Source organism: Neopelma chrysocephalum, unplaced genomic scaffold, assembly GCF_003984885.1.
Source record: "Neopelma chrysocephalum unplaced genomic scaffold, ASM398488v2 Primary Assembly neopelma1_61b, whole genome shotgun sequence".
Taxonomy (NCBI): domain Eukaryota; kingdom Metazoa; phylum Chordata; class Aves; order Passeriformes; family Pipridae; genus Neopelma; species Neopelma chrysocephalum.
This window is the reverse complement of record NW_020897717.1, coordinates 5,943,658-5,968,589: the sequence shown is the minus strand read 5'-3', so window position 1 is coordinate 5,968,589 and position 24,932 is coordinate 5,943,658. Positions and strand designations below refer to the sequence as shown.

General features: G+C 35.7%; 1 protein-coding gene and 1 long non-coding RNA gene across 9 annotated transcripts in view; one reads left to right on the top strand and one right to left on the bottom strand.

The window, feature by feature from the left end:
- Positions 1–24,932, bottom strand: part of LOC113966902 — a 51,780-nt gene that overhangs the window by 13,793 nt on the left and 13,055 nt on the right. For 2 of the 4 annotated variants that reach the window (XR_003534002.1, XR_003534003.1), the window contains 5 exons: positions 24,650–24,836; positions 15,147–15,220; positions 12,249–12,325; positions 10,728–10,790; positions 5,898–7,755 (listed from right to left, as the gene is read on the bottom strand). This is a non-coding gene — a long non-coding RNA (uncharacterized LOC113966902). Of the gene's footprint in view, positions 1–5,897; positions 7,756–10,727; positions 10,791–12,248; positions 12,326–15,146; positions 15,221–24,109; positions 24,202–24,649; positions 24,837–24,932 lie in introns of those variants that run through there. The other 2 variants (XR_003534004.1, XR_003534005.1) reach the window with 2 other exon arrangements.
- PLEKHH2 (pleckstrin homology, MyTH4 and FERM domain containing H2) overlaps positions 1–24,932 on the top strand; it is a 53,651-nt gene that overhangs the window by 20,338 nt on the left and 8,381 nt on the right. For 4 of the 5 annotated variants that reach the window (XR_003534001.1, XM_027681994.1, XM_027681993.1 and 1 more), the window contains 18 exons: positions 631–712; positions 2,489–2,671; positions 4,409–5,397; positions 6,360–6,435; positions 6,899–6,993; positions 7,623–7,767; positions 9,955–10,091; positions 11,147–11,257; positions 11,493–11,579; positions 12,094–12,252; positions 12,868–12,948; positions 15,391–15,570; positions 16,378–16,486; positions 16,590–16,702; positions 18,849–19,028; positions 21,016–21,113; positions 21,584–21,761; positions 23,661–23,816. Coding sequence is in view for 4 of the 5 variants with exons in the window: in XM_027681994.1 (XP_027537795.1) it covers positions 631–712; positions 2,489–2,671; positions 4,409–5,397; positions 6,360–6,435; positions 6,899–6,993; positions 7,623–7,767; positions 9,955–10,091; positions 11,147–11,257; positions 11,493–11,579; positions 12,094–12,252; positions 12,868–12,948; positions 15,391–15,570; positions 16,378–16,486; positions 16,590–16,702; positions 18,849–19,028; positions 21,016–21,113; positions 21,584–21,761; positions 23,661–23,816 (3,159 nt within the window). In the remaining variant the exon portion in view is untranslated. The remainder of the gene's footprint in view (positions 1–630; positions 713–2,488; positions 2,672–4,408; positions 5,398–6,359; positions 6,436–6,898; positions 6,994–7,622; positions 7,768–9,954; positions 10,092–11,146; positions 11,258–11,492; positions 11,580–12,093; positions 12,253–12,867; positions 12,949–15,390; positions 15,571–16,377; positions 16,487–16,589; positions 16,703–18,848; positions 19,029–21,015; positions 21,114–21,583; positions 21,762–23,660; positions 23,817–24,932) is intronic. The other variant, XM_027681995.1, reaches the window with a different exon arrangement.

Genomic DNA, 24,932 nt, shown 5'->3' with positions numbered 1-24,932 from the left:
TCACATATGTGACTGTCACTCAGTGGGAGGTGGAATTGATGGTTCCCCTCTGTGTCATAGGGGATACTGAGATTCAAGTCTCTGCCTAATTTGAAGCAGGAGTTTGAATCAACATCTTTTACCTCCCAGTAGTGGGCTGCAGCAATGGGTTGTTGGTTTTTTCTTCCTGTAGAAAGATTTTTGCTCTGTATAAAGTTTGTTGGCACCTATTTTTTTATTTTTTTTTTGTAATTTTTGCCATGGGATGGTAGGAGGCATTAGAACCATCATTCCCTCTACTTGCTCTTGGGTTTGCCAAGTGGCAAGAAGTTTGCAATTCTAGCCCTCTGCTTTTATTAAAAATTCCAGTGCAGATTTTTTTCTTATTTATTAAGGATTTTAAAGGAGTTTTGGGTTTGCTTGGTTGTGGGAATGATTTTAACAGAAGTTGAGCAAATAATCATTGCAGGGAATTTCATTGTTCGGAATAAACAAAAGCCTAGACTGGCATTAAGAGAAGTAGCAGAGAGTAGGTTACTATTTGAACTAGTTCTATCCTGACATAGGCAGAAATTCAGAGAAAATCTAAACAATGTAATGACTTTAAAAATTGTTTCACTGATGGATGAGATTACATTTATATGCTTTTAGTTAGAGGTGGAAAATCAGAACCTTCGCTTGATCAACCAAAAGCAAACCAAAGAGATGAAAACAGTACAATCTAAACTGCAAGGTAAATGTACAAATCTTTTAAAATCTTCTCTCTACATGGCATACTTCTTTCTATTCTCTGTTAATTTGTGCATCTACATGACTGAAGATATTCTGTGAAAACACAAAGATTTCAGATACTAGGAATTGATATCAGAGTGACTTACACGAAGGTGTTAGAAAGGAATACTATATTATTTTATTGAAAAGCCACAACTGTTTTTTGTTGAGTGAACGGGTATCTCTGTAGTTTAAAAGGTTCTGCAAGTAGTAAGATTATACCGAATTAATGACAGATCTTTCCTTTCACTTCTTTATAGCTAGATGGTCTTATCACTGTTAAGAAATACATGAATGTCAGTCTGCATCTGCTTTTTCTAGCAAATGGTCAGTTGGGAATCAGAACTCTAATCACATTCTTCTAATTACTACATTTGATTACAGTGATCCAAAATCTTAATTCAGCCATATTATTACCAGGTTCCTCCTCAAGTGGATATAGTAAATTTAAAAATCATAAAATGTAAACAGAAGAAAGAGGAATACCCCCTCCCCAGAACATTATTTCACATTGAATCAGAGTTTAATCAGAGTTGAATTTTATTTTCCACCATCTTGCCTCTTCACCAACTTTCTTAGGTCTTCTCCATACTTGATTGATCTGACAATTTACTACAATCTGAAAATTTTGTTAGTTTGCTACCTAGCCCTCATCCCTTGATAATGTATCTTACATATACATGTAAACACACAGATATTTAAAACATGTGTAGATATGTGTATGTATGCACACATAATATGCATAATATATGAAAATATAAATATTTACAAAATACATACATATATAATAGGAAGCTTTTAAACTAAGTTGCACCTTTCCGTTAATGAAGAAACTGGACTGTTTTGTTTCTTTGCTATTTTTGGATCAGTAGCAATTCTGTACACTTCAGCACTTTACAGTTTTAATCATTCTCTTCTGAGAGATCTGTTCAAAGGCTTTTTGAGACCCTAAGAAATTGTCAGCTGGTTTTCAACACACAGTTACTGAACAGTTACTCAAAAATATTAAGAAGTTTATTGCTATTTGCAATGTCCATGCTGGTGACAGGCTATAAATTATGAACATTTGGTACTATTTTAAGCAGTTTACAGGTGTGTGTAAGGGCCTTTTGTTCCTGGATCTGATACAGGGATTTTTATGAGCAGGAATGGACAGCATTGTTTCATATCAGTTTCTGGCAGAATAGCTGTCCCTAAGGACATATTTCATATTCTTGAGGCAGTTCACCAATTTATGCTTTCACTGTCTCTTGAAGTCCTCCACATCTCCTTCTAAGCTAGGAACTTACTCTTCTATATTTGCTGTAGCACCTATTACAGATTCTCTTAATATTTTTATCTAAAGGGAAGGCCATCACATATCTTAATACTATTGTTCTACAGTCTTTTCCAAATTATATATCCTAGAACAACCCATAGGTTTAATTTAGTCATAGGAGAATAAAATCAGGTATTTCCACTAGGTTTTCATTCTGTGTTAAATACATGTTTTAGTACTGTGAAATTGTTAGGTTTTTTTTTCTTCCTATGTTAAAATCAAATTTTAAGAACTAGAAAGGTAGCTCTGGGTTTCTTTTGGTATGGGGAATTATCAGATAAATTTTTATTCCTCTAATAAATTTTTTATTACCTTTTTCCTAAATTTTAATTACCTTAAACCAACTTTACACTGCAAAGTTAAGAGAGCATAGCTTGTTGTATCTCATTAACACAAGATTTTTGAATTACTATTCTTCAGAGGCTACTGGCAAGAAATCTGTTACTTCAACACAAAAACCTGGAGAGTGTCAGCGACTAAGCGGTTTGACTTTTGGATGCTTTTCAAATAGAGCAAGAAGTCCTCAACCATCTCCTAAGTTTGAAGAAATAAGCAAGTCTTCATCTAAAGAGCCAGACTACACTGAAGGCAAAAACATGCCAGGTACCTCATCACTAATCTGCCATTTTATTCTGACACAAGTGGAAAACCGAAATCGGCAACTATGTCAGTATATCCAAACCAGCTGTTTTCAAAGTGCCTAACAGCACTCTCTCCTTCTTCAGTGCTACCCTTCTATTACTAGGAAGAAATCCTGTTGAGCACTAGAGTCTTTGTAATGCCTCTGATACATTATTTGGCAGCACACAGTGACTGATGGGTGCTTTGGCTGCAAAGGGAGGACTGACTTGGCCCAGGTTTGCTCCATAGTAGCATAAGGAGTTTAAGGCTGCCAGTCCACTAGGCAGAGCTGTTATGTGTTTATGCCTGCATAGGGCAGAGTCTCACCTAAATCCAGTTTCTGTATGTTTTTGCTATGCTATCACTGATGTCACAGTGCTAGTTTTATGCCCTAACTCAACAAGATCAACTCAGTAGTTTTTCAGCAGTATGATGAAGGTCAGAAGAAACTGAAGAGAGCAGCAGAGTTTCCTGTCTGATCAGCTCACACAATTTCCCCGACAAATCCAGATGTATGGTACTGCCATTGGCATGCTGTCATGCTCTTACAGGCATGAGCAAGTCCATTACAGTTTGCTACTTTCCTTAAGAAAACAAAAGCTCAGGAAGGAGACTGTTGCTCTGGTCCTTTGCTTGAATCCCACAGTGCTATTTATGACCTCAGTATTTTCTCCACAGTTAGTCATGGTATCTAAAATGGCAAGTTGAGGTCTGTAGAAAATCAGAAATTGAAAAATCAGAAACTGAAGAGTTTGTGTATTTATATTAAACCAAGTTCATTATAAAGACGGCTATGTATTATTATTTACGTTTTTATAGATGAAGGAATTGAAGTAAGAGTAATTTTTTAAGCAAAAGGATAAAAAATAGAACCTTAGGCCTGCCTAGATTGAAACAGATCAACTTTGGGGACTTCATTATTTTAAAGTGGACTGAATCAAAATCTTTCGCTTACCCAATCCAATTTAACTTCATACAGCTATTTAATATTAACCTTCTCAAGTGTCTGTGTAGAAAACCCCTTGTTCTTGCATCTGTTTTAACTCAGGAACATGCAGGCCTTACTAACACGTTGCAAGCTATAGCTCTCTCTCGCAAAACCAGGTGAAAGTGAACAGCAGAAACAAAGCTATTTTTAATACAGCGTCTTTCCTTTAGTATTTTCCATGAGCTTCTCTTGTATATCCTTATCCTAAGCATTCACCACTGGGAATACAATAATAACTTGCAGAAGAAATATATGTGGATAAATACTGCAGAAATGCTCAGAATACTCAATTTGTTAATGCAAATCTTTTCTGACAAGCTTTTATTAATTTCTAATTTTCCTTAGATTTAATAAAGCAGCTAAATTTGTATGCCCTTTTAAGTCTTTGGCTTTTTGTTGTTTTTGTTTATTTGTTTGTTTTCATCCATTTATGGTTTACTTTAAAATATGGCTCCAGTCTGCTTATCTTTACATTTATTGCCATTTGTAGTTCAGCTAGAACTTTGAGTAATGTTTATTACATTTTTTTGACAAACATAATTGCAACTTCAGTCACATTAAAAAATTTATAAATGTTCTTAATGTTTATTATTTACAGTATTAAAAATCTTAAATACGCTTACACATTTGAAATTATTAGCTACTTACTATTCTTAGACATGATGACAAAACCCTTTATCAGTCAAGTTTGCTAAAGTAATTTTCTCATGTTCATTATATTTCTCCTCTAGAGAAGGATATCCTGGAAACTACCTTTGATAGTCCTGCACATGAGACAAATAAAGGTCAGAAGTCACCGCAACAAAGTTCCTCTGGTTCAGAGCAGAAAAAAATTGTGAGAACAAGCTGTTCATCCAAAGATATAGACAGTGACATGTCAAAGAACTCGTGCACTACCGGGAGTGACTGGAGCTCAGATGAGGATGGAGGAGACAATAAAGGACTGAAATCCAGGTGTGCATCGACTCTTTCAAGTCACACATCTGAAGAGAATGCAAGGTACAGTAGAGTGGGATGTGAAATGTATTTGACAGCATCTGATGACAGTAGTTCTCTATTTGAAGAAGAGAATTTTGGTGTTAAGAGGACTCAGCAAAAGAAGTTATACTCCTGGCAGCAAGGATCCCAAAGAAAAGGCCAGAACAATCCAGGTGGAAAGTGCAACTCTGACTTCACAAGTAAAAAGAAAGACCAAGATAGTTCTTCAGATGAACTGAATAAGAAATTTCAATCTCAGAGGCTAGATTATTCATCCTCATCCAGTGAAGCAAATACCCCAAGTCCAATTTTAACCCCTGCTCTAACACCCAGACACCCAATTCTAGCATCTTCTGCAGGTTCTCAGTGCACAACTCCATCAAATTCTCCCTCAAATTTGCCACCTCCAAAGTTACGGACTCCAAATGTTTTTAGTCTGAATTCACCGTTAGCAAAGAAACACCTAAGTCAGCCCCAGCTGAGTTCTGACAGAATGTTTGGTAGAAATAGAAATGCCATAAGCATGATACGTCCATGGAGACCTCAGGAAACAGACATAGATCTGGTGGATGGAGAAGATACTGATATTTTAGAGAAAATGGAGATTGGCTGTGATATAGGAGTGTTTACTTATGACTGCACTGAAGCACAAAATGCTGAAGTCCAGGAACCTTGTGAAATGACAAAAAAGGGTGCTAGCAACAAACCTCCAACCCCTCCATTACATCGATTTCCTTCCTGGGTAAGTGTGATTAAGGATATTTTTCCTACTGGTGAAGCTATTTTCATGCCTCTCTTCTAAGATTTTTATTGCCTCATATTTTTCTTATTCTCTGCTTAATGACAAGACTGAGCGTTACCTTAAGCACATTTTATTTTAAGCACAGTATTTCTGCCATTGAATAAGTCACTATTCTGTAGATAAGACCAATTTTTTTCACATCACATCTAAGTTGCATGTGTCCTTTTGAGTGAGTGTATCAAAGGATGTAATGCTTGTGACTGCATTTATTTATTTATCTGAATGCCAACACAGTCTAAGAATGCTGGTGTCAGTGCCCTTGCTCTAACCACTCTACCACTCACAATCTAGACAATTAGGTTGACAGAAGACAACTACAGATTACAGAAGTTACTGATCAGATTTCCACATAAAATTTTAAAGCAAGCAGTCAGGATATTAAAATAGATATTAATAAGTCTTACAGAAAATCCAAAATTAACTGTGTCAAGACTCACTGATTCTGCGGTTCCAGTGTCAAGAGATTTATTAATGATTCAGAGATGAATAATGCATTAATGTAACAGCTTTCCTATGTATATATTTTAGTGCATTTTTTTCATTATAGATTTTGTTATTGTAGTCTTCTAACACAAAATGGTTGAAAAACTGTCTTTTAATGGCATTTCTCTGTTCTTAACACACAATCTTCCATTAAGAAACATTCTCGCTATAGCTTCTTTGGCACCTGATAATAGTATTTTTAAAAGTAAGTTACCTACAGGGCAATGTTGAAACAGACTATGAATATGATGGGGATGGCATATAAAAGAAGGATGCATTTTTCAGCTGCTGTTGATGATGTAATTTTGTGAACCATTTTCGCATATAGTTGCACTAGCACAAAGACTAGGAGGCTAAACAGAAGAAAAGTAATTGTTGTGTTTTAATTATCTACCATCAAATCCATTCTGCCTGTATAGGAAAGCAGAATTTATGCTGTAGCCAAATCTGGTTTAAGGATGTCTGAAGCTTTCACCCTGGAATCTCGTAGTAAAAGTAAGTGGTTTAGTTGTTCATTGTCTCATTAAAAAAAATTCTATTCTTATGGTGATGTGTAAGCAAGGACTTCTAAAATAATTTTATGAAGATTTAGTTATCAGCTATTTAAAACCTAGAAGATTATTGGTTATCTTTCCATAGTCCACCTTACCTCTTGATTTTGTGCTGAATTTGTACATTGTTCACTCCAGTTCACTTTGCAATTCTTTTTGAAGATTCTGTAACAGGTACCAAGGTATACTTCCAATTTAAAAAAGGTTTGTGTTCATGATTGCAATTTTATTTATGTTTCTTAAAACCATTTTAAATTTTAAAAAGCTATAAATCTCCCATCTATAACAGTTCAGGAGTTAGTTTGCTTTTTATAGCAGTTAAACAACACCAAAAAAAATTAAATTTGAATTTGGTTACTTGAGGGGTAAATTAAGAAGGTCATTTATAGAATATGTTGCTTTTTTAGGTGCTGTTTCACTAAATTCATGCTCCATATCCGGATTATATACATCTCTGATATATAAGAACATGACCACTCCTGTCTATACCACTTTGAAAGGGGTAACTATATTACTGTTTAAAGGACATTTTTAAATACTATTGGGCTTCACATCCGGGAACTTCCTGTTTTACATTTAATACTACCATGCCAAATATGTTGTAAGTTGATGTTTAGAGATCACAGAACCCCAGAAGTAATAGAAATGTCAAATAGCTGGGGAAAAAAATACTGCTTATGGAATGTTACTAGCCTAGGTCAGTTCTTCTTAGGTTCCTTGCTGATTTTTTCCAAAGGCTTGCTAATTATTAAACAGAACCACATGGTGTTCAATGTCATAATTAAAAGCATGTGTATGTAGAAATTCTTTGTGTCAGTGCCAAAACTGTTTCTAGTCACATAACCAGCAGTAAGTAATCACAGCATTGTTTGTTTCTGACAGTCTTTTGTGCTTTGGAAAGACCCATGCCTTGAGCTACCTCAGGTTTCTGTTTTGAAGTGTGGGTGTTTTTGAGCATACAGACAGCAGAGGGAATTCAGTTTCATGTTAGTATTTGTGTGCCAAAACTCACAACCAAAGCAAGAAACAGCTTTGAATATTATGAAGCCAAAAGAGCTCTGCCACAGTATGAAGGAAATGACTGATAGCCTTTATGCAAGATATCAAAGAATGTTGTGTTCATTTATGCAGAAAGCAACTCAAATAAGCAACAGCCCATTTATAGATGAGTCGTCAGGATCAGAGGAAGAAGACAGCTCTCGGTCCAGCTCAAGGACTTCCGAGTCTGATTCTCGAAGCAGAAGTGGTCCAGGTAGTCCTCGGGCTATGAAACGAGGTAGGCAAAACCATAAGACAAGTAACTTCTGGGAAGTTTGGAAAACTAGGCAGTTTACATGATCTTCTTAGAAACTGATTTCTTCCTTAAACAGTGTGGACATCTTAAATCTAGGCTTTTATCTCAGCTCTCAAAGCCTAGATCTAATATTCAAGCAGGAGAAAGGACTGTTACACATGGCTTTTATTTATTGCTGTTGTTATAGATGTCTTTTTAAGGCATTAATCTGGTAGCTGGCTGTTGTCGGGGGAAAAGTGACTTGTACCTTTAAAGCAAGAAACACCATTCTGTCTGTACTCTGTCATGCCAAGGGCTTCCTGTGATCTTTAACTGTAGATAAGAAAAAATTATGTAGAAAAAAACTAATTGCCATCAGAAAAAAACCCCACATATATTTGAGTTTATAAAACAATTTTCACATGACCAGAAAGCAGGTGGAAAAGTTTCCTTATCAAATTATTTGGTTCTGTCACTTCATGTAGTAAGAGACTTCTTCCATTTTTACAGTGATTGTCTCAAGGTCCAGTGCAAAGATTTAGTTAAAACACTTGAATCCAGTAATGTGCTCTGTTTTGTGGAAGACAAATCTCACAGTTCTAGTTAACTGTGTGTTTTCCATCTGCAGAATGGAAATAATGTGCTTCATGACATTGAAAGATACAGTGCTTCCTCATGGGGTGACATTATCAATGTTATATCCCTGCAAGTATTTCTTCACTGGCTGAACCAAGGGAGACTAAGATTCCAGTGAGGCCAAATGTTAAGACCATCCATTATAGAAATGCAAAATAACATGACTCAGTAGTCTCTATTATACATGTAAAAATCCCAGTTAGCAGGAGCTCCATTCAGCCAGCCTGGAGCAGGTTGACAGAGCCACTGGTCCAGTTGGAGTTTCCCAGTGCCAGTCACATGTGGAGTCCAGTCCTGTTTCCAGTGATGCAGTTAAAGTTTTGCTACATTAATGTAGTAGTTCCTGCTTCTCAGCAGCTCCATCTTGCTGAGTGAAAACCAGTGTCATGGCTGCAGACAGATCTCATGTTACATGCTCACACAACAGGAAAGCCAAATTGGGTAATTTAAAATCTGGTTTCACCTACAATTTATATCCATGCCTGTAAAGTGGAACCATTCCTTTTGTTCATGCTTTCTTCCCATAAAACTGTCCTTTCATTGTTTCACATGTGGAAACCCTTCTTAACCACAAAACATATATGTACTTATCTTTGTTGAGATCACATTGTTTAAAAATCTAGTCAGTCACACATTTCACCAGAAGCATAATTAACTTGCTGCATTTTTGTTATTAAAGATCCTACATGAGAAGAGAAGTACCCACTCTGAAAGCTCAGGTGCTTACAAAGCAATAAATGAGAAAAGCTTTTTTTTAAAAATAAAATTGGCAAATTAGTTTGGAAATTATTGAAACAAAGGAAACAAGGCCTCTTCATTTCAATCTTGGAGACTATAACCTTGCAGAGTAAAAACTCTAGACCTTACAAAAGGACATATTCACATTTATGAAAATATTTCTATGATGAGTGAGGGAGAGGTTTGAACTTTTATTGCTGGTTCACTAGAATTGAAATCAGTGTGCATTTATATCAACAGTAAAGCTAATAAACACTAAAAAACACCTGAAATCTGGAATTCAAATTTTTAGAAAACCTCAGGATAAAAATTCATACTCATTGCAAAATACAGTCACGTACAGCTTCAACACATATCAGATCTTGAGCGTGGCTTTTTAGTACATAAGCAGTTGCATAAGAAATCCAGATACTGAGTGAATGATAGAAAGGGGAGGGGGAAAGCTGCTTAGTTTAATTAAAGATTCTGTTTGCATTTTCTAGAGAATGAGTATGATGCATGGCACTAACTCCCGCCTTAAAAAAGCTGTGGTAATATAAGAGAAGATCATAATATATAGAAGACATTTATTTGTTATTTCATTCACAAGGGACTTAAACTGTTTAATTATGAATGAGAATCAGATATTAGCACTGTACTAATAGTTCAGTGTGCTGATATTTTAAAAAGTCCTTGATTCCTGATAGATTTATGTTGATACATGTGTTTGCCTGCAGATCCTATTCAGATATTCTTTCTGCATGGGTGTTCTGACCTCAGTTGTTTCTAGTGTAATAAAAAAATATATAAAGAATTATCTTTCTTCATTTACCGCAGGTGCATCTCTGTCTTCTGTGACCTCGGAAAGTGACTATGCTATTCCTCCAGATGCATATTCAGTAGATACAGACTATTCAGAGCCAGAGCAGAAACTTCCTAAGACCTCGTCCTCATCTAGTGATAATGGAAAAAATGTGAGTACTGAAGTTCTGTGAAGAAGTCCACCCGTGGTGCTGTATGTATATTTATATCTTTATATTCAATCTTGTTGACTCACAGGCTGCCTTGTGAGTACAAATACCAAAATATACCAACAATAAATTAATTATATAAGACTGTAATTATTGAAGGAAAATGGAGGGTAATTGTGAGCTTTCTATATAATAAACGAAAATAGATCGACGATTCCAGAAAAGAATTCAAAGTATTTAAGATTTCCTTTCTCGGAACCAGGTCTGGTATCAGATTGCATATGAAAAACTAAAAGCAGATTAAAATTATTATTTGAATATTGGGGGAAGTAGAAGGGCATTCCAAGAAGGAGGTGAAGTTATCAGTGGAAATCTATGTGCTCTAATACATTTCTATATTTTCCACATACAGGGAAAACTTTATGCATCAAAGAAATCATAAGTAGCATGAGATGCAAGGACAGTTCAAAGAAACCAAACCATTATGGGGTATTGGTCAGTCCCCAGGAGTTTTTAAATTGCTTCTGTTAGTAGTTAGTATCTTAACATACAAGTGGATTGACTGCTTGGTGATGAAAATTATTTTAAGCTTTCTTCACAGAGCAAAAACTGCGAACTCTGTTCTACAGGTATACACACTAAAAGTTTGTCTCTGAGGAGCTCTGAATTACAGTGCTCTTTATTTGGTCTGTAGGTTAGGCCCTGAAGTTGGGAAAAAACATATATTTATTTTATATTCATTTTGTTCCTTGTTTAATATAAATAATTAGAAAGTAAAATCAGAAATCATCATCTTCATTCTTTTGTATAGTTTGGGGCAAATCATGTACTATAACTGTAAATAGGGATGTTATTTAGTTACCCCACGTGCACAGCATTTGTGTTAATTGATGCTTGTAAAATTTTTGTTGTTGGACTAAAAGTCCATCATATACTGTAATTATTATTTAGCATTCTTTTAAGTCATTAATATATCTGTGTGTGTTTTTACGTATTTCTGAGGGATATAGGTATATAGGTGTATCTAACTACTTTTTATCTAACTTCTGAACAATCAGGAACCTTTGGAAAAATCTGGATATCTGTTAAAAATGGGTGGTAAAGTAAAGACCTGGAAGCGACGGTGGTTTGTGCTTAAAGGAGGCGAATTACTATATTACAAATCTCCAGTAAGTACATGTAACTTATCTGCTATTTGATATTAGATTTTTTTACTGAGAATATAGGGCTAGTGTCTGAGCTGTTAGAGAGTTATTCAGGACTCATTTCCTCAAAAGGTGTACAAGGTACTCAATGCCTAACTAGGAAATATTTATCCAGATTAATGTTTAAACGAGTTGTATAATTATTTATTGCTATTTGTTGGTAGGTTTAAAATACTCTTTTTCCATTCTTTCCATACAGAGTGATGTCATTCGAAAACCTCAAGGTCAAATTGAGCTAAATGCATCTAGCCATATTGAAAGGGGTGATGGAAAACAAACAATTCAGGTGCCTTCTTTTCTCCTGTGTTTTTGATATTCCCTCCATCCCCAGAACCAACTCGTTGTTCCAGTCCTTATTGCACTGGAAGTTCAAGTGTGGACTTGGAATTAAATAATAAGTGCCCTTCATTTGAAACCAAAGAATCACTGGTTACAGAAAATATAAAAAGGCCTACATCGAGTCTTGTTTGTATTGCTACAAAGGTCAGTCATCACATATAAGATAGAAATAAAGAGAGTAGTCTTGGGGCCAGCCATTGAGGTTGAGAGAAGTCATTTATCTGAAAGGAGAAAAACTGAGTTTTCTCAACTTGGTGTCCTGGAATTTTTCAGCTAAAGACTTAGAAAGGGTCTGTCTGCTCTGCCTGGCTATGGAATGTTTCATTAATGAAAAGTATTTGGGGGAAAATAAACCCCCCAAAGCTGTGAAACTACATTGGGTAGTATATGTTACAACCCCATCACTGTGGGGTCAAATGTATAAAGTTCTTGAAGCTCAAGACTCTTCTGTTACTACATAGCTGACCACAGAAAAAAGAACATACTACCTGACTGCGGATTCTCCCAACATCTTAGAAGAATGGATCAAAGTACTACAGAATGTTCTTAAAATACAGGCTGCCAGCCCACTCTTCATAAAGTCCGAAATCAAGCCAACCATGAAAGGATTACTTACAAAGGTAGAAAAATTCTTCTTCTCCCAACCTGCTTTATTCCATATTTCTTAATAACAATAGCCAGATAAGAATGGCCCTACAATAAAACAAATACAAGTAAAACAGACACGTGTTTGCTTCCTCAGTACTTTACAATGTGAACAATCCAGAAGGACTACCAACTCACCTACTTTGGGCAATTTTTTTTTTCTAGTTACTTGATTTGATTTGGTTTTTGTTTTTGTCTTTGTCTTTTTAAGTCATTAGTTCCTGTGTTGAGCTCTCCATTTCCACTTCAGTGGTGTCCTAGTTCACCGTATGTTTCAGTAGCTAATTCACCAACCTGATTTCAGTGGAGTGCTCTCTTTTTCTGTATTTACTCATTACCTTCCATTAATTTAGGCCTGATTCAAAGTCACATGGAAAACACTGGCCTTAAGAGGTTTTAGATGAACATCTCATCTAATATTTTTATTTTTATGCCCTTAATAGAGTTATGAAGTTTTAATTTTTTGTCTAGCAATTGGGAGAAGAATTTGAACCAAGGCATTTATTGCCAATATTGCCAAAGTTCAGAGATGGTGAAAACTAGTCTGTATTTCTCTGGCTCTGCTTGTTCCTAATGTTCTGTAATTACAGGTGAAACATGGATATTCCAAAAGAGTTTGGTGTACCCTAGTTGGAAAAATTCTGTATTATTTCCGTAATCAAGAAGACAAGGTAGGTCCTTTACTTGTTTCTTCAATGAATGTAGACCTTAAACAGTAACTTACAGCTTTATTAAGGTACAATTGCCCTAGGCATTGTGCACAGTTTGTCAACTTGGAAGGTTCGTATCTAATTGCTGCTAATCCAGGGCACACCCTTTGGTCTCCTTCTACAGGACATGATACATGTTCTGCATCTCATCCCCACTGAACGGGGACACTGATTTGCTGACAGTTCAGGTGTCCCTTTCTGACAGGCATGAGACTCATTAGAAAAGTCCTAGCTGTCATGTACTTCTGGAAAGAGGCCCTTTCTAACATATGTTTGCAGGGGGCAGTGACTGCAGGTTTGAAGAATTTAAATCTTCTTTTTATCCCTCAGTTGACTTCCAAATCTTGCTCTTTGGTATGTCACTGTACCTCCATAATGCTGCAAGAGCTAGGAAACTGGCTAGTCATAATTTTCACCTGTCCCTTTGCTCCCAAGGCATTGTATTTTGTCAAGAAACATCTTTTTAATGGAGGTGAATGAGAAACAAGATTTTGGAACAGTCCACTGAGCCATTATAACTAACAGTTAAAAAAATACCCAGAAATTTTCATTTTTTTACTTCTGTCCTAAGCAAACAATCACAATGTAGTCAGTAATTAATAGTTTTTATGTAGAGCTAGTTATTCCCTTTGTTGTCTTTTCCATTTCTAGCCATTTTTAAACATTCAACTAAACCTTATTCCAAGAACTATATGAAAAAGATAGCATTAAAACATTTTATTTAAATTAAAACAATGTAATACAAGATTCAGGAATCACCTGACTGGAGTATCAATCTATTGCTCATCCTAAAGAGACATTAAAATTATCTTGCAATTTCTCCTACGGATAAACCTCTGAATTTACACATTTTTACCATTGAAGATTTTGGAATTATAGCATGCCTGATTCTTGTGAATTTTCCTCACATTTGGTAGAAGTTTTGCTGCCCTTTTAAAGTAAAATTGAAACTAATTTGCTAACTTGTAATAAAATAAGGATTTAGCTTTTGTAAGCAGAATATGTATGAAAAATTTCCAAAGCTAGTTCATTTCTAATGTTCAACAATTTGCTAATTAAGAACATACTTTCTGTAGCTGAATGTCTGTGCAGAAATAAATTACACAATCTGCAGTGGTTAATAGAGTAATGGAGTCCATTTAAAAGGCTTCCTTTCAAAATGGAATTCAAATTAAAAAATGAGCCAACTGTGTTTTAGTTATATTTGGTGAATAAATCAATCTTGACTACTTACATGTGAAATGACATCTTTTGATTCTCAGAATCTTATCTTGTTCAAAAAGTTGAATGCTTCAGAAGCACTACAGAAAATACAAATCACCACATGTGTCTTTAATCCTCACTAGTGAAGGCACTGGAGCAAAGGGCCACCACTCTGTGATGTTTTCTTCAAATGACAGTATTATTAATAGCTCGTTGTATTAAATCACTATTCAAGAATCCCACCCCAGATTGAGTAAAATGTGCCAGCTACTCTCCAGGATGGTATTTTCAATTTTTAAAGAATATTTTTGGGAAGCCTCATCTACTTTTCACTGGCACTGGGATTTCAAGACAATTTACTTCAGTAACCAAAGCTTCTTCACTGCACCATTAAATAACATTATTTTGAACATCCTCATGTCTGAATGGCTAGAGAAAAAACAGTGGGGCTGTGAGAAAGGAGGGAGCTTTGCATAAAGTAGCCAGGAGGACTGTCAGCCTCTGTCAGTACTGTCACCCAATTGTGAAGATTTCATGCTGTATTTATGTTTGTAGTGGCTTCCTGTTGTTAACAGCTATGAAATAATTACTTCTGTGAGAATTTCCTCTTGAATGGCTTTTTTACGTAAAACATTTCCTGATAAATGATGCAAACTACATAAACAACTTAACATGGAAGTACTGTGATCTATCAGACTGGAGAATGAAACCAACTGGAAGGTCTACCGCACAAAAAATGTGCCTTCTGAATTTATAGCATGAACAAAACAGATACATCAATAATACATTACTGCACTCTGAAATAACAAGATCATAATTAAAGTTCTAGGCTTGATGCAGGGAATTTTTGCTTGGAACCAGGTCTGGAAACTCTGAAGAATGACTTCTCTCACCCTAACAGACATTTATTGCATTACTTATGTACAGAGGCAGAAAAGAATTTTTGAAAATCTCACCTTCAGACTTTGGCACATGTCATTCTCCTTTTGCTCTCTGCAATAGATGGCGTATCTGACATTCCTTGGCAAGACTGAAAATGAACAAATACAAATAAGTATTGATGGTAGTTCATGTTTTTCCTTCTACTTGCAGAATAAGAAAAAATTGTGTATAATAATAAATACAATAATATATAATATAAAATCAGAGTGCACTGAAGTGATTATTACCTCTCTCACCACTTGTGATATTTCCTTTTAGTTTCCTCTTGGCCAAATCAAGCTTTTTGAGGCAAAGGTTGAAGAAGTTGATAGATCCTGTGATTCTGATGAAGATTATGAAGCTAGTGGTCGCAGTTTATTATCAACCCATTACACTGTTGTTATCCACCCCAAAGACCAAGGACCCACTTATCTTCTTATAGGATCCAAACATGAGAAGGTATTAAATGGACATTTTTATTGAGTTTCAGTAACACATTTATGGGTATGGTGCTGTGATATGAATATTTCTTGAGCAGGAAGAAGGGGACCTACAAGTCATCTGGCTTGTAGTTTGATATAACAAGCAAGGAGAAGGTTCTGCTTTTTTAACATTGATCAAAATTTGTCTGCAAATCAATGCTGTTGTGGGTAAACCTTGTTAAAATAGACAAAAATAAGCAGGCTTGCCTATATAAGTAGATGGTGCTGAATATCATATACGGTGTAACTGGAGAATTTTGCTCACATACACTAACACTTGTAGACAGACCTGTAGCTGACCTTCCTGAGAGGTTTTAGGGTACTTGTATCCATTTTCACTGAAAAGATTAACAGTAGCAAAGACTGCCCTACTTAAATGAAGGAGCAATGAGGGGTGTGGTTAAAAGCATTTTTATTATCATTGCTTCATTGTTCTCAAGTAATCTTGTAGACCTTGTTTTGCTTTCTGGCCTTATCCCCAGGTTAGCGGGATCTGGCAGTGATAAAAAGACACTTATGTAAGCTTTTGGAAGAGGAAAGGAAGAATGCTCTGATAATTAGATATGATTTCTGAGGGTAAAAGCTTATGAAAAGTGCCCTGTCCAATCTTCCTTGCTTAATGTTTGTAACATAGAGACCATGAATACATGTGTATTCAACCAAAGGCAAACTCCTTTGGGCTTCAAAAGGAGTGCATGGTAGTGTTTGAACTTGAGAGCAAAATCCTGATGAAGCAGCTCCTTCCAGCATGGAATGAGGGAATTGCTGTGTTTTTCTGCTTTAGGACACATGGCTTTATCATCTGACAGTTGCAGCTGGAAGTACCAGTGTAAATGTTGGATCTGAGTTTGAACAACTTCTTTGCAAATTATTAAATGTGGAAGGCGATGCCAGTAAGTCTGTTTTCATTTCAGTATCCTAATCTTCCAGTGCTTATTTACTGAATGTACTTATGTACTGAATTAATTGCAAAACCTATATATTTTATCCTTTTAGCTTCTCAGATTTGGAGACATCCTACCCTTTGCCATAGCAAAGAAGGAATTATTTCCCCTCTTACAACACTGCCATCAGAAGCCTTGCAAACTGAAGCAATTAAATTATTTAAGGTAAAACCATAGCAGATGCCTTTTTTATTAACTGACTATTTTAGCTAAAGAGTGGCTATTAGCTGGCTTACTAGGAATGTTCAATACATAAGAAAAAAGAAAAGAGGAGTTTACTTTTATCTTTAGTGGAGGAAACTAATGGACAACAGCAGAATGGCCTCATATTATCTCACCAAAGACTATCACTTCCAATGTAAAGAGATCACTTTCGGTTGTGAGGAGCAGTTTAGGCTTCAACTTCTGGATTTCCTACTTATTTGGTAAGTTATTGATAAATTGCAAGTTAGTAGAAAAATCCATGGCCATCATGAATGATAAAATTTTGTCTTGAAGTTCATAGCTCCAAAGAATGTACCAGCTTTGAGAATTGACAGATTTCTGCATTCAGAAAACTGTAGCTGAAATACTGTTGCTTTAATTAAATTCTGGCGAAAGTTTGTCATAGATACGTGTAAATCATCTGGGAGATGATTTTAATAATCAGAAGAAAAAGCAAAATTTAAGTTTAAGCACGTTATAGAGTATTTCAAATTGAGATAGAAAACAGACATTGTACTGCTCTTTTTAATAAAAAGAAAATATTTTCCTATGAAGTAGCTGTTCTTAAAAGATGGATTAGATATTCAGTAATATAAATGGAGAAAATATTCCAGAGCAAAATTATTAAAAGTGTTTCACAATATTTTTTGAATCCACTTTTAAAGATTTTTATGCACCTTTAAAAATATATGTATGTTTATCTCCCAGGAGTAGTGAAAAGGCCTTTTGACTAGGAGACACATAACAGATCATAACTGCTGAGCCACAGCTAGTTTCTTGAAAAATTTTGTCTGCCACTAAGACCTTACATCTTTCCCAGTTAAAGGCCAGGAAGGTGAGAGTATTATGCTGCAATGCCTTTAACCTTCTTTCAGGCTATAAAGTCTGTTTCAGAGACAAAATAAAATTTTGCTATTACTTTTTCTGTATGTTGTGAAAGAAATTACAAGTTGGAAGGCATGGAGCTTGGACAAATGAATTTTCTCCACAGAACTTGAACAAGTCTAAAGACCAAATTCCCTGAAGCAAATATCTGGGGAATTCTGATGTAATGGTTCAGATCTAGAAAGGAATTCAAGAGAAGCATTGTATGTTTAGTCATGGCCACTTGTATGCAAACTTTCCAGATGGTTTCTCTGAAATGTTTGAAACACTTTAAAGAAGTACATCCATCTTACTTTCTGCAATCCTGCAGCATGGAAGTTTAAAAGGAAATGTACTTATTTGATAAAACAAATGTACATTTATTTGTAAATCACTTTTCAGACCTAGTTCAAATCACAGACACTTACCTAAAATAAATAAATAAGAGATTACTTGTATGACCTTTACTGAAACTTCATATAAATCAGTTTAAAAGTCAGATAGGGAATTTATTTAGAAACAAATCAAGTCATGTTTTGGTTATTCAATTGCTGATAAAAATTAGTCTGTGTGAAAATCCACATATTTTCACATAGACTAGAAATAGATCAGGCTTCCACCCATTTCTTGTATTTTTCCTTATATCCCTTGAAAATTCCATCAACTATTATACAGAGTAAATGCAATGAGTGCTACATATGCTTTCTTCTAATACACCACAACAAATGCTTAACACATGGCTTTCCTGAGACAGTACTGGGGATAGGAAAGGTCATACTTACCCACAGTAAAAATACCAGGGAAAGCCAAGATGTAAATCAATGGCTCTGAGTTATGGTTTTCTTATCTGTGTATATTCTGCAGTGTTGTGCTCACTACTTGCACAAGCATTTTACATTGTCTGCCATTGAGAGCTGTAGACTTTGCATTTCCAAGTCCTGTAGAGGGTCAGCTTTGTTCAGCACGTCCTTAAACTTGCATACCACCACAACTGTTGCAACTCCTGTTAATAGTTCACTCCATTAGATGCAGAGTGAAAAGCATGGGTTCTAGGAGGTGTTTTTATCTTAAGTCTCACTACATAGCTTTTTACCCCTTTTTTGCAGAACCAGCAGGGTTTCTTTAGTCTACTGGTAGACTTACTGTGACTTCAATTAAAGCACACTTTTGTTATACAGAACATCTTAAAGATTTGTTGGAGCTTTTTGTATGTAAACTCACTTGCTTATTATTTTATATCTAGACCTGCCAGTTGTTTATAAATGCTGCAGTTGACTCTCCTGCCATTGATTACCATGTATCTTTGGCCCAAAGTGCTTTGCAGATCTGCCTCACACATCCTGAACTTCAAAATGAGATCTGTTGCCAGCTTATTAAACAGACTAGACGTCGACATCCACAAAACCAAGCAGGACCAATACAGGTAACCCAGGATTTATTTTAATGGTATCAATTTCAGCAGCAATAAAGGAACTACACAGACTTCTTAGAATGGTAAAGAGGCTATGCTCTTCTGTGGCATCTGCTTACTTAAACTTGGATAAAAAGCTGAGCTAATACCTTAATTACTGCTGTGTCTTCCTGAAACAAAGCTGATGCTATCCTCCAACAAAATACCTGTATCTGGTGGTAGAGTATATCTCTGCCTGTGCTGTTTTTAAAGAGTGGACATAAAATGGGCTGTCTTCAAGTTAAGTGTTAAGTAAGACATCATGTATGAAGCCTTTTCCTTAATTCTCTTTTACTGCTTCTTTCCTAAGAGAGGTGCTGCATCAGGAAGCTTAGTGGGCTAAATCACATGGCTTAACAGCATGAGTGTGAAGAAAAGCTGCAGTGCCATGTTGTGGAATTTCAGATACACTCAAGGCTTCTGATAGATATCACCTCTTGTATGCCATGCTGTTCTGTGTGCACCCTGCATGCTAGGTTATAAATGCATACTTAAAATTCTTTACTTTGTCCACTGCTGGCTGTTCACTGATATCCAGATATGTAACAATGAAATGAACTGAAATTGAAAGGAAATCCAATATTAAAGAGTTTGCATAAAATTAACAGAACTGAAACAATTGTGCTTATGGTGGAGCAATACCTACAGAACCAGGAGATGGATCAGAAAATGTTACCATATTAAGGCTTCTGTAATAGTCATGTTTTTCTCTTGCCACAGAAAGTAGAACATGACAACAGATATACCTAGTATCTAGAAACAGCCCGTAATCCGATATGTGGTGAGACACTGGAACAGGTTGCCCAGAGAAGCTGTGGATGTCCCATTTCTGGAAGTGTTCAGGTTGAATTGAGCTTGGAGCAGCCTGGTCTGGGGGAAGGTGTCCCTGCCTATGGCATGGGTTTTGGAACAATATTATTTTTAAGGTCCCTTCCAACCCAAGCCATTCTGTGATTCAATTTGTGCATCACAAAACATTCACAAAGCTTTTATAGCAGACATAGCACATTCATGTCAATTAACACACTGAAGTTATGTATGGCTGATGGAATTTAAACTTACTATAATCCTTCTTTGGTACTTTTCTTACCACTGGCAAGGCCTTCCCTCTGATGCAGATAAATATATTGTTGCTATTGTAACACACTGGAATGGTTTTTAAGAGCTAACACATTCAGTAAAATGTTTTCAGCCTTACACTAAACTTTTTTAAGTCCTAAATTCATTCTGTAGTCTTCTACCCTTACTTGTACTGTGGTGTATACCTTCAATGGAGCTGATCTATCCTCCATCAAAGTACAGATATTTGATGATAGGGAATATCTGTGCCTGTGCTGTTGAATTTCTATTTAATACCAGGCAAGTCAGATAAATCAAGATGGAGAAACACCATTTTTAAAATTTCAATATGAAGCATTGATTGTGAGAAAAGTAGTTGCAATATTAGTAAGTGTATATCCAGGGTACATGAGAGCAATCTGTATTAAGTGAAGCCTATGGATACATATTGAGCAACAACAATATACCACAATATTGAAAAATTGTTTTTTTCAATAGTTACTGTCTACTTGGTAGGAGGAAAATGTCTTATGTGTTGCTTCATCATATATGTAACAGGAGAGCTGAATTCAAATTTCACAGGCTTCTCATTTCATAGTGCTTGGCCTTGCAGCCTTAGTATTTTTTTCCTGTGTATTAAGTTTTTTATACAAACTGAGCTGCTTTCCCATTTCCAGCCCCAAAAGCAACTTGCTGTACATAAGTAAATAGAAAGAGAGCCTTGGCCTTTCAATGAGGTGACATGCTTATTTAGTCAGCTTTTTCTCTGTGTTTTGTTTTTTTCATTCCTATTTCAGCAGTCTCGACTTGGCACAGTAAGCTGCACTGCTGGCCAGCAGCCACAGCAGGAAGTTTTATGTTGTGAGATGTTTAAAACAGTGAATGTATTCCTTTTGTTCAGGGATTGCAGCTCTTGGCTCTCTGCGTTGGACTCTTTCTGCCCCAGCACCCATTCCTTTGGCTTCTTAAACTTCATTTAAAGAAGAATGCAGATTCCAGGTGTGCCTGAATATTATTACCCAACTTGTCAACTAGTCTTTCTGAAGTACCTTATTTTCAGTCTTTCCTGTAGTGTATCAGATCTTTGACATACATTTTAAAATTAATTTGAGTAGAATTGCTACTAAAATGTACTACATGTTAATTCTATGCATCACTTGGGAAAGTTACCCCTTTTTTCAAAAAATACTCTGCAGTGGAACTCTTGACTGTATGTTGCAAAACCATGAAAACCAAAATATGATAGTTATTACACAACACACCCTGAGCCATGTTCATCTTTGGCACAATTCTGCTGGTCTTGGTAGACTAATTCTCTTTCTAATTCCACATGCAAAAAATATGTTGGAAATCTCACAGCGTGAAATCTGAGTGCTCCTCCCATCTGGCATCCCCAGAGAGATTTACTCACAGTTTACTATCCTTTCGATCAGTCCCCAAGAATTGCCTTACTTCTTTTTTTGTCACAGGACTGAGTTTGGGAAATATGCAATCTATTGTCAGCGATGTGTAGAACGTACCCAGCAGAACGGAGACCGAGAAGCAAGACCTTCCAGGATGGAAATCCTTTCCACTCTTCTTAGAAATCCCTACCACCATTCGCTGCCCTTTAGTATTCCAGTTCATTTCATGAATGGCATATATCAGGTAATGTCATGTAGACCACAAAACCTGAGCTCTCCCAACCCCTGGCTGTTAGCATATACATGAAGTATTATATCAGGAAGGGAACTGTAAATGTTAAGGTAAACCTGGTTCAAGTTTCATCCTGTGCCAGTGCTAGCAATGGCAGGCACAAGGTACTTGTGATCTGATTTGATCAACGAAGAGTAAAGTTTGGGGGAAAATCTTTAAGAGAAAATAAAAAAGGAAAACCTCTAAAGAATGAAAAATACCAAAGTTCTGTTTCTTATTTAACCTGACCACCAGCTGAATTAATTAGACTGAAGGAAAGGGAAAGGTATTAAATTCCAGTTCCTTTCATCAGACATCTTGGAAGTTAAATCAGTGAAGGCCTGGAAGCACAGCTGTAACTCCCATTATCAGTCATGAAGGATAACCATATTTGTCACAGAACAAACATGGCTTCATTCTTAACTCTTGTGGGACTTCATTAGTCAAAGCCTGTAAGAAACTTTTCACAGGCTTCCATGCATGCTGCTTCACATCCTGGTTTGTGTTTCCAACTGCGAGAGATGGCTGAAAATTTTTTTTTAACAATTCATAGTATTCCTAGACAGAAAGCAAGTTTTTATATGAAATCAAGGCTACATCAAATAAGCTTTTCGTTTCAGGCTTTTCACCACTAAGTTTCTTAATTGCTTACTGCTTCCTGCTTGCCCAGTAAAACAGAAAAAACCCAACATGTATTTAAATCAACCTAAGAGGTTTCAAAATTGAAGTTTGGAGAAGAAAAGAAGTAACTGCTTATTAGTTATTTACTGGTCAAAATTGTATAGTTCCAAGGCCTAAGAAAATTGTAACTAAATTGTAGCTAATTGTAAAAAATTATAACCAAATTTGTAAAAATTGTAATTAAATTACTAATTTGTAAAAACTTATAATTTTGTAAAAATTGTAATTAATTTAACTAGAATTGTAACTAATTGTAACTAAATTACTTTAATGGAATCAGCAACTAAACAATTATAGAGGTACTGAAAACTCTTGTATTCATATCTGAAGCAGATTTTTATCTTAATGCCAGCCACTGAGAAGTACAAAACAGAAGTCCAAGATCGATTTTCGAGACATTTTTTACCAAGAGTAAAATATTTTCACCAAGTCAAATACAGGAAAACACCCTCAATACAGATTTAAGTGAACATCAGCAACTGGTATCTGTATAAAAGCCATTTGCAATCTCTTGCTAAAATGCTTCAATACTAGTAACAACGGACAAAAATTCATATTTGGGGAAGTAAAACTTAGAAGGCTCTGTATATTACTGACCTATGTACTGCTGACAAAGCAACATTTGTAAAATATTTTGAATCTGCCAGAGTAGATCTGCCATCTAATATCCCTCTGAAGTTGCACATGATGAAAAATTATTAACTGATCTCATTTGTTTCATCACTGTATTGAAAAGTGGAAGAAATCATAGTCTTCTTAATTTTTCAAGTGGTATTTGTCACAAAAAGTGCAGATACTAGACTTATACCTGTTACATACATTTTGTAACAGAAATTCAAGTGTACAAGTGCAAAGAAACCACTATAAACAAAGAAAATAAACCCAAAAATATTACATTTGGAAGCATTTTGATTTGGTAAACAAAGTAAGATAAGGTACAATCTGTTGAGAAGTTAATAATTTTTTGATAGAGTAAAATTCCACTAAATTTACTTACCATGTGGAAATCTTTTCCAGATCCTTTCTGGAAATTTTTAATTTTCAATGAGTTTCAGTAAGTTATTCACAGAGGATAGAATAGGTCCTACAATCTCAATGTTATTGTAGAGGTAATATATTTCAAAATTTTCAATTTAAGGAAACGGGGGTATATAAGCTTGATAGCAAAATCCTTTTTGGCTGCTTTTTTAGGTTGTTGGGTTTGATGCCTCTACCACAGTGGAGGAATTTCTGAACACCCTGAACCAAGATACAGGTATGAGGAAACCAGCTCAGTCAGGATTTGCACTATTTTCTGATGATCCCTCTGGCAAGGATATAGAGCACTGTCTTCAAGGAAACATCAAGGTAAACAAAAGCCTTTAATGAGCTCTGCATGTAAAAATCTGAAGTATCTTCATTTGACAGAGCTCTCCTCAGGAAATGTAAATGTTTTTCAGGCTGAAAACTGTCTTTAGGTTTTTTCTCTTAATGTGAAAGGAAAGATTGTTTTAAAGTCACTGTTTTAATTGCTTAAATTAATTCAGTTTACTTAAAAGCTAATAGGACATTGATATTATTCAGAGAAACAGGTGAGTTAAAAAAAAGTAAGCTGTTACTAATCACTGTTCTTTAAAACTAAAAAGCAATTTGAGTCTAACATGGATTTAGAGATTTCAGTTAACATTTCTGATTTAGCTCCAGAAGATGACAATGTGAGGTCCAAGAAGTCATTGATACTGGAGTGGAGATCCTGGGGAAGGAAAAGAAGAAAGGGCTCTTTATCTATATACAGGATAATTTTAGGGTTCAGTTTAAGAAATTTCCAATGAAAGGCTTGTCATTGTTGTAAATTTTAGTTTCCTCTATTGCTAGAATTAAATTCTTTGCAGTAAAGAGTGAACAAATGAAACATAATCAGTGCTTTAGTAAGGTATTAGATATTTTTCAAGCCTTTTAGCAACTAATGAATAATGAATTTTTTGTACTTCTACCAAAGTAGTCTTTTGCACCCTTTGGCCAGTGTTCACAGCTGCACTTTTGAGTTACAAGGTGCAATACAACCTGGCCTTAGTGACAAACAAACAGTTTGTCATCACAATCTGCCTTCTTCCTGTACCAGAAAAATTACCATCTGGAAAGCAAAATTCCTAAAAGATGTACTTATTTTCTAGGTAACTGAAACTTTAGAAGCTACTCACATTACTGCTTCCAGGAAGGTTCTTTTATGAAGGAACAGTGACATGAGGTCCAGCAGGGCTCCTAGAACCTCTGTTTCACATCCTCCCCATGTGCCCACCTACCCTCCTACACTGCTTGTTGTGAACCACTTTTGTTGTGTTTTATAACAAACTTCATACCAGCTTTATGGCAGTTACTGCAAAGGACCTTAAAAACTCGGGCACGCAGCAGAAAGAGAAGGCAGAGATCAAAGGCATTTGATTAATTATATAACAACTCACTGTGTATAATTACACATTCACT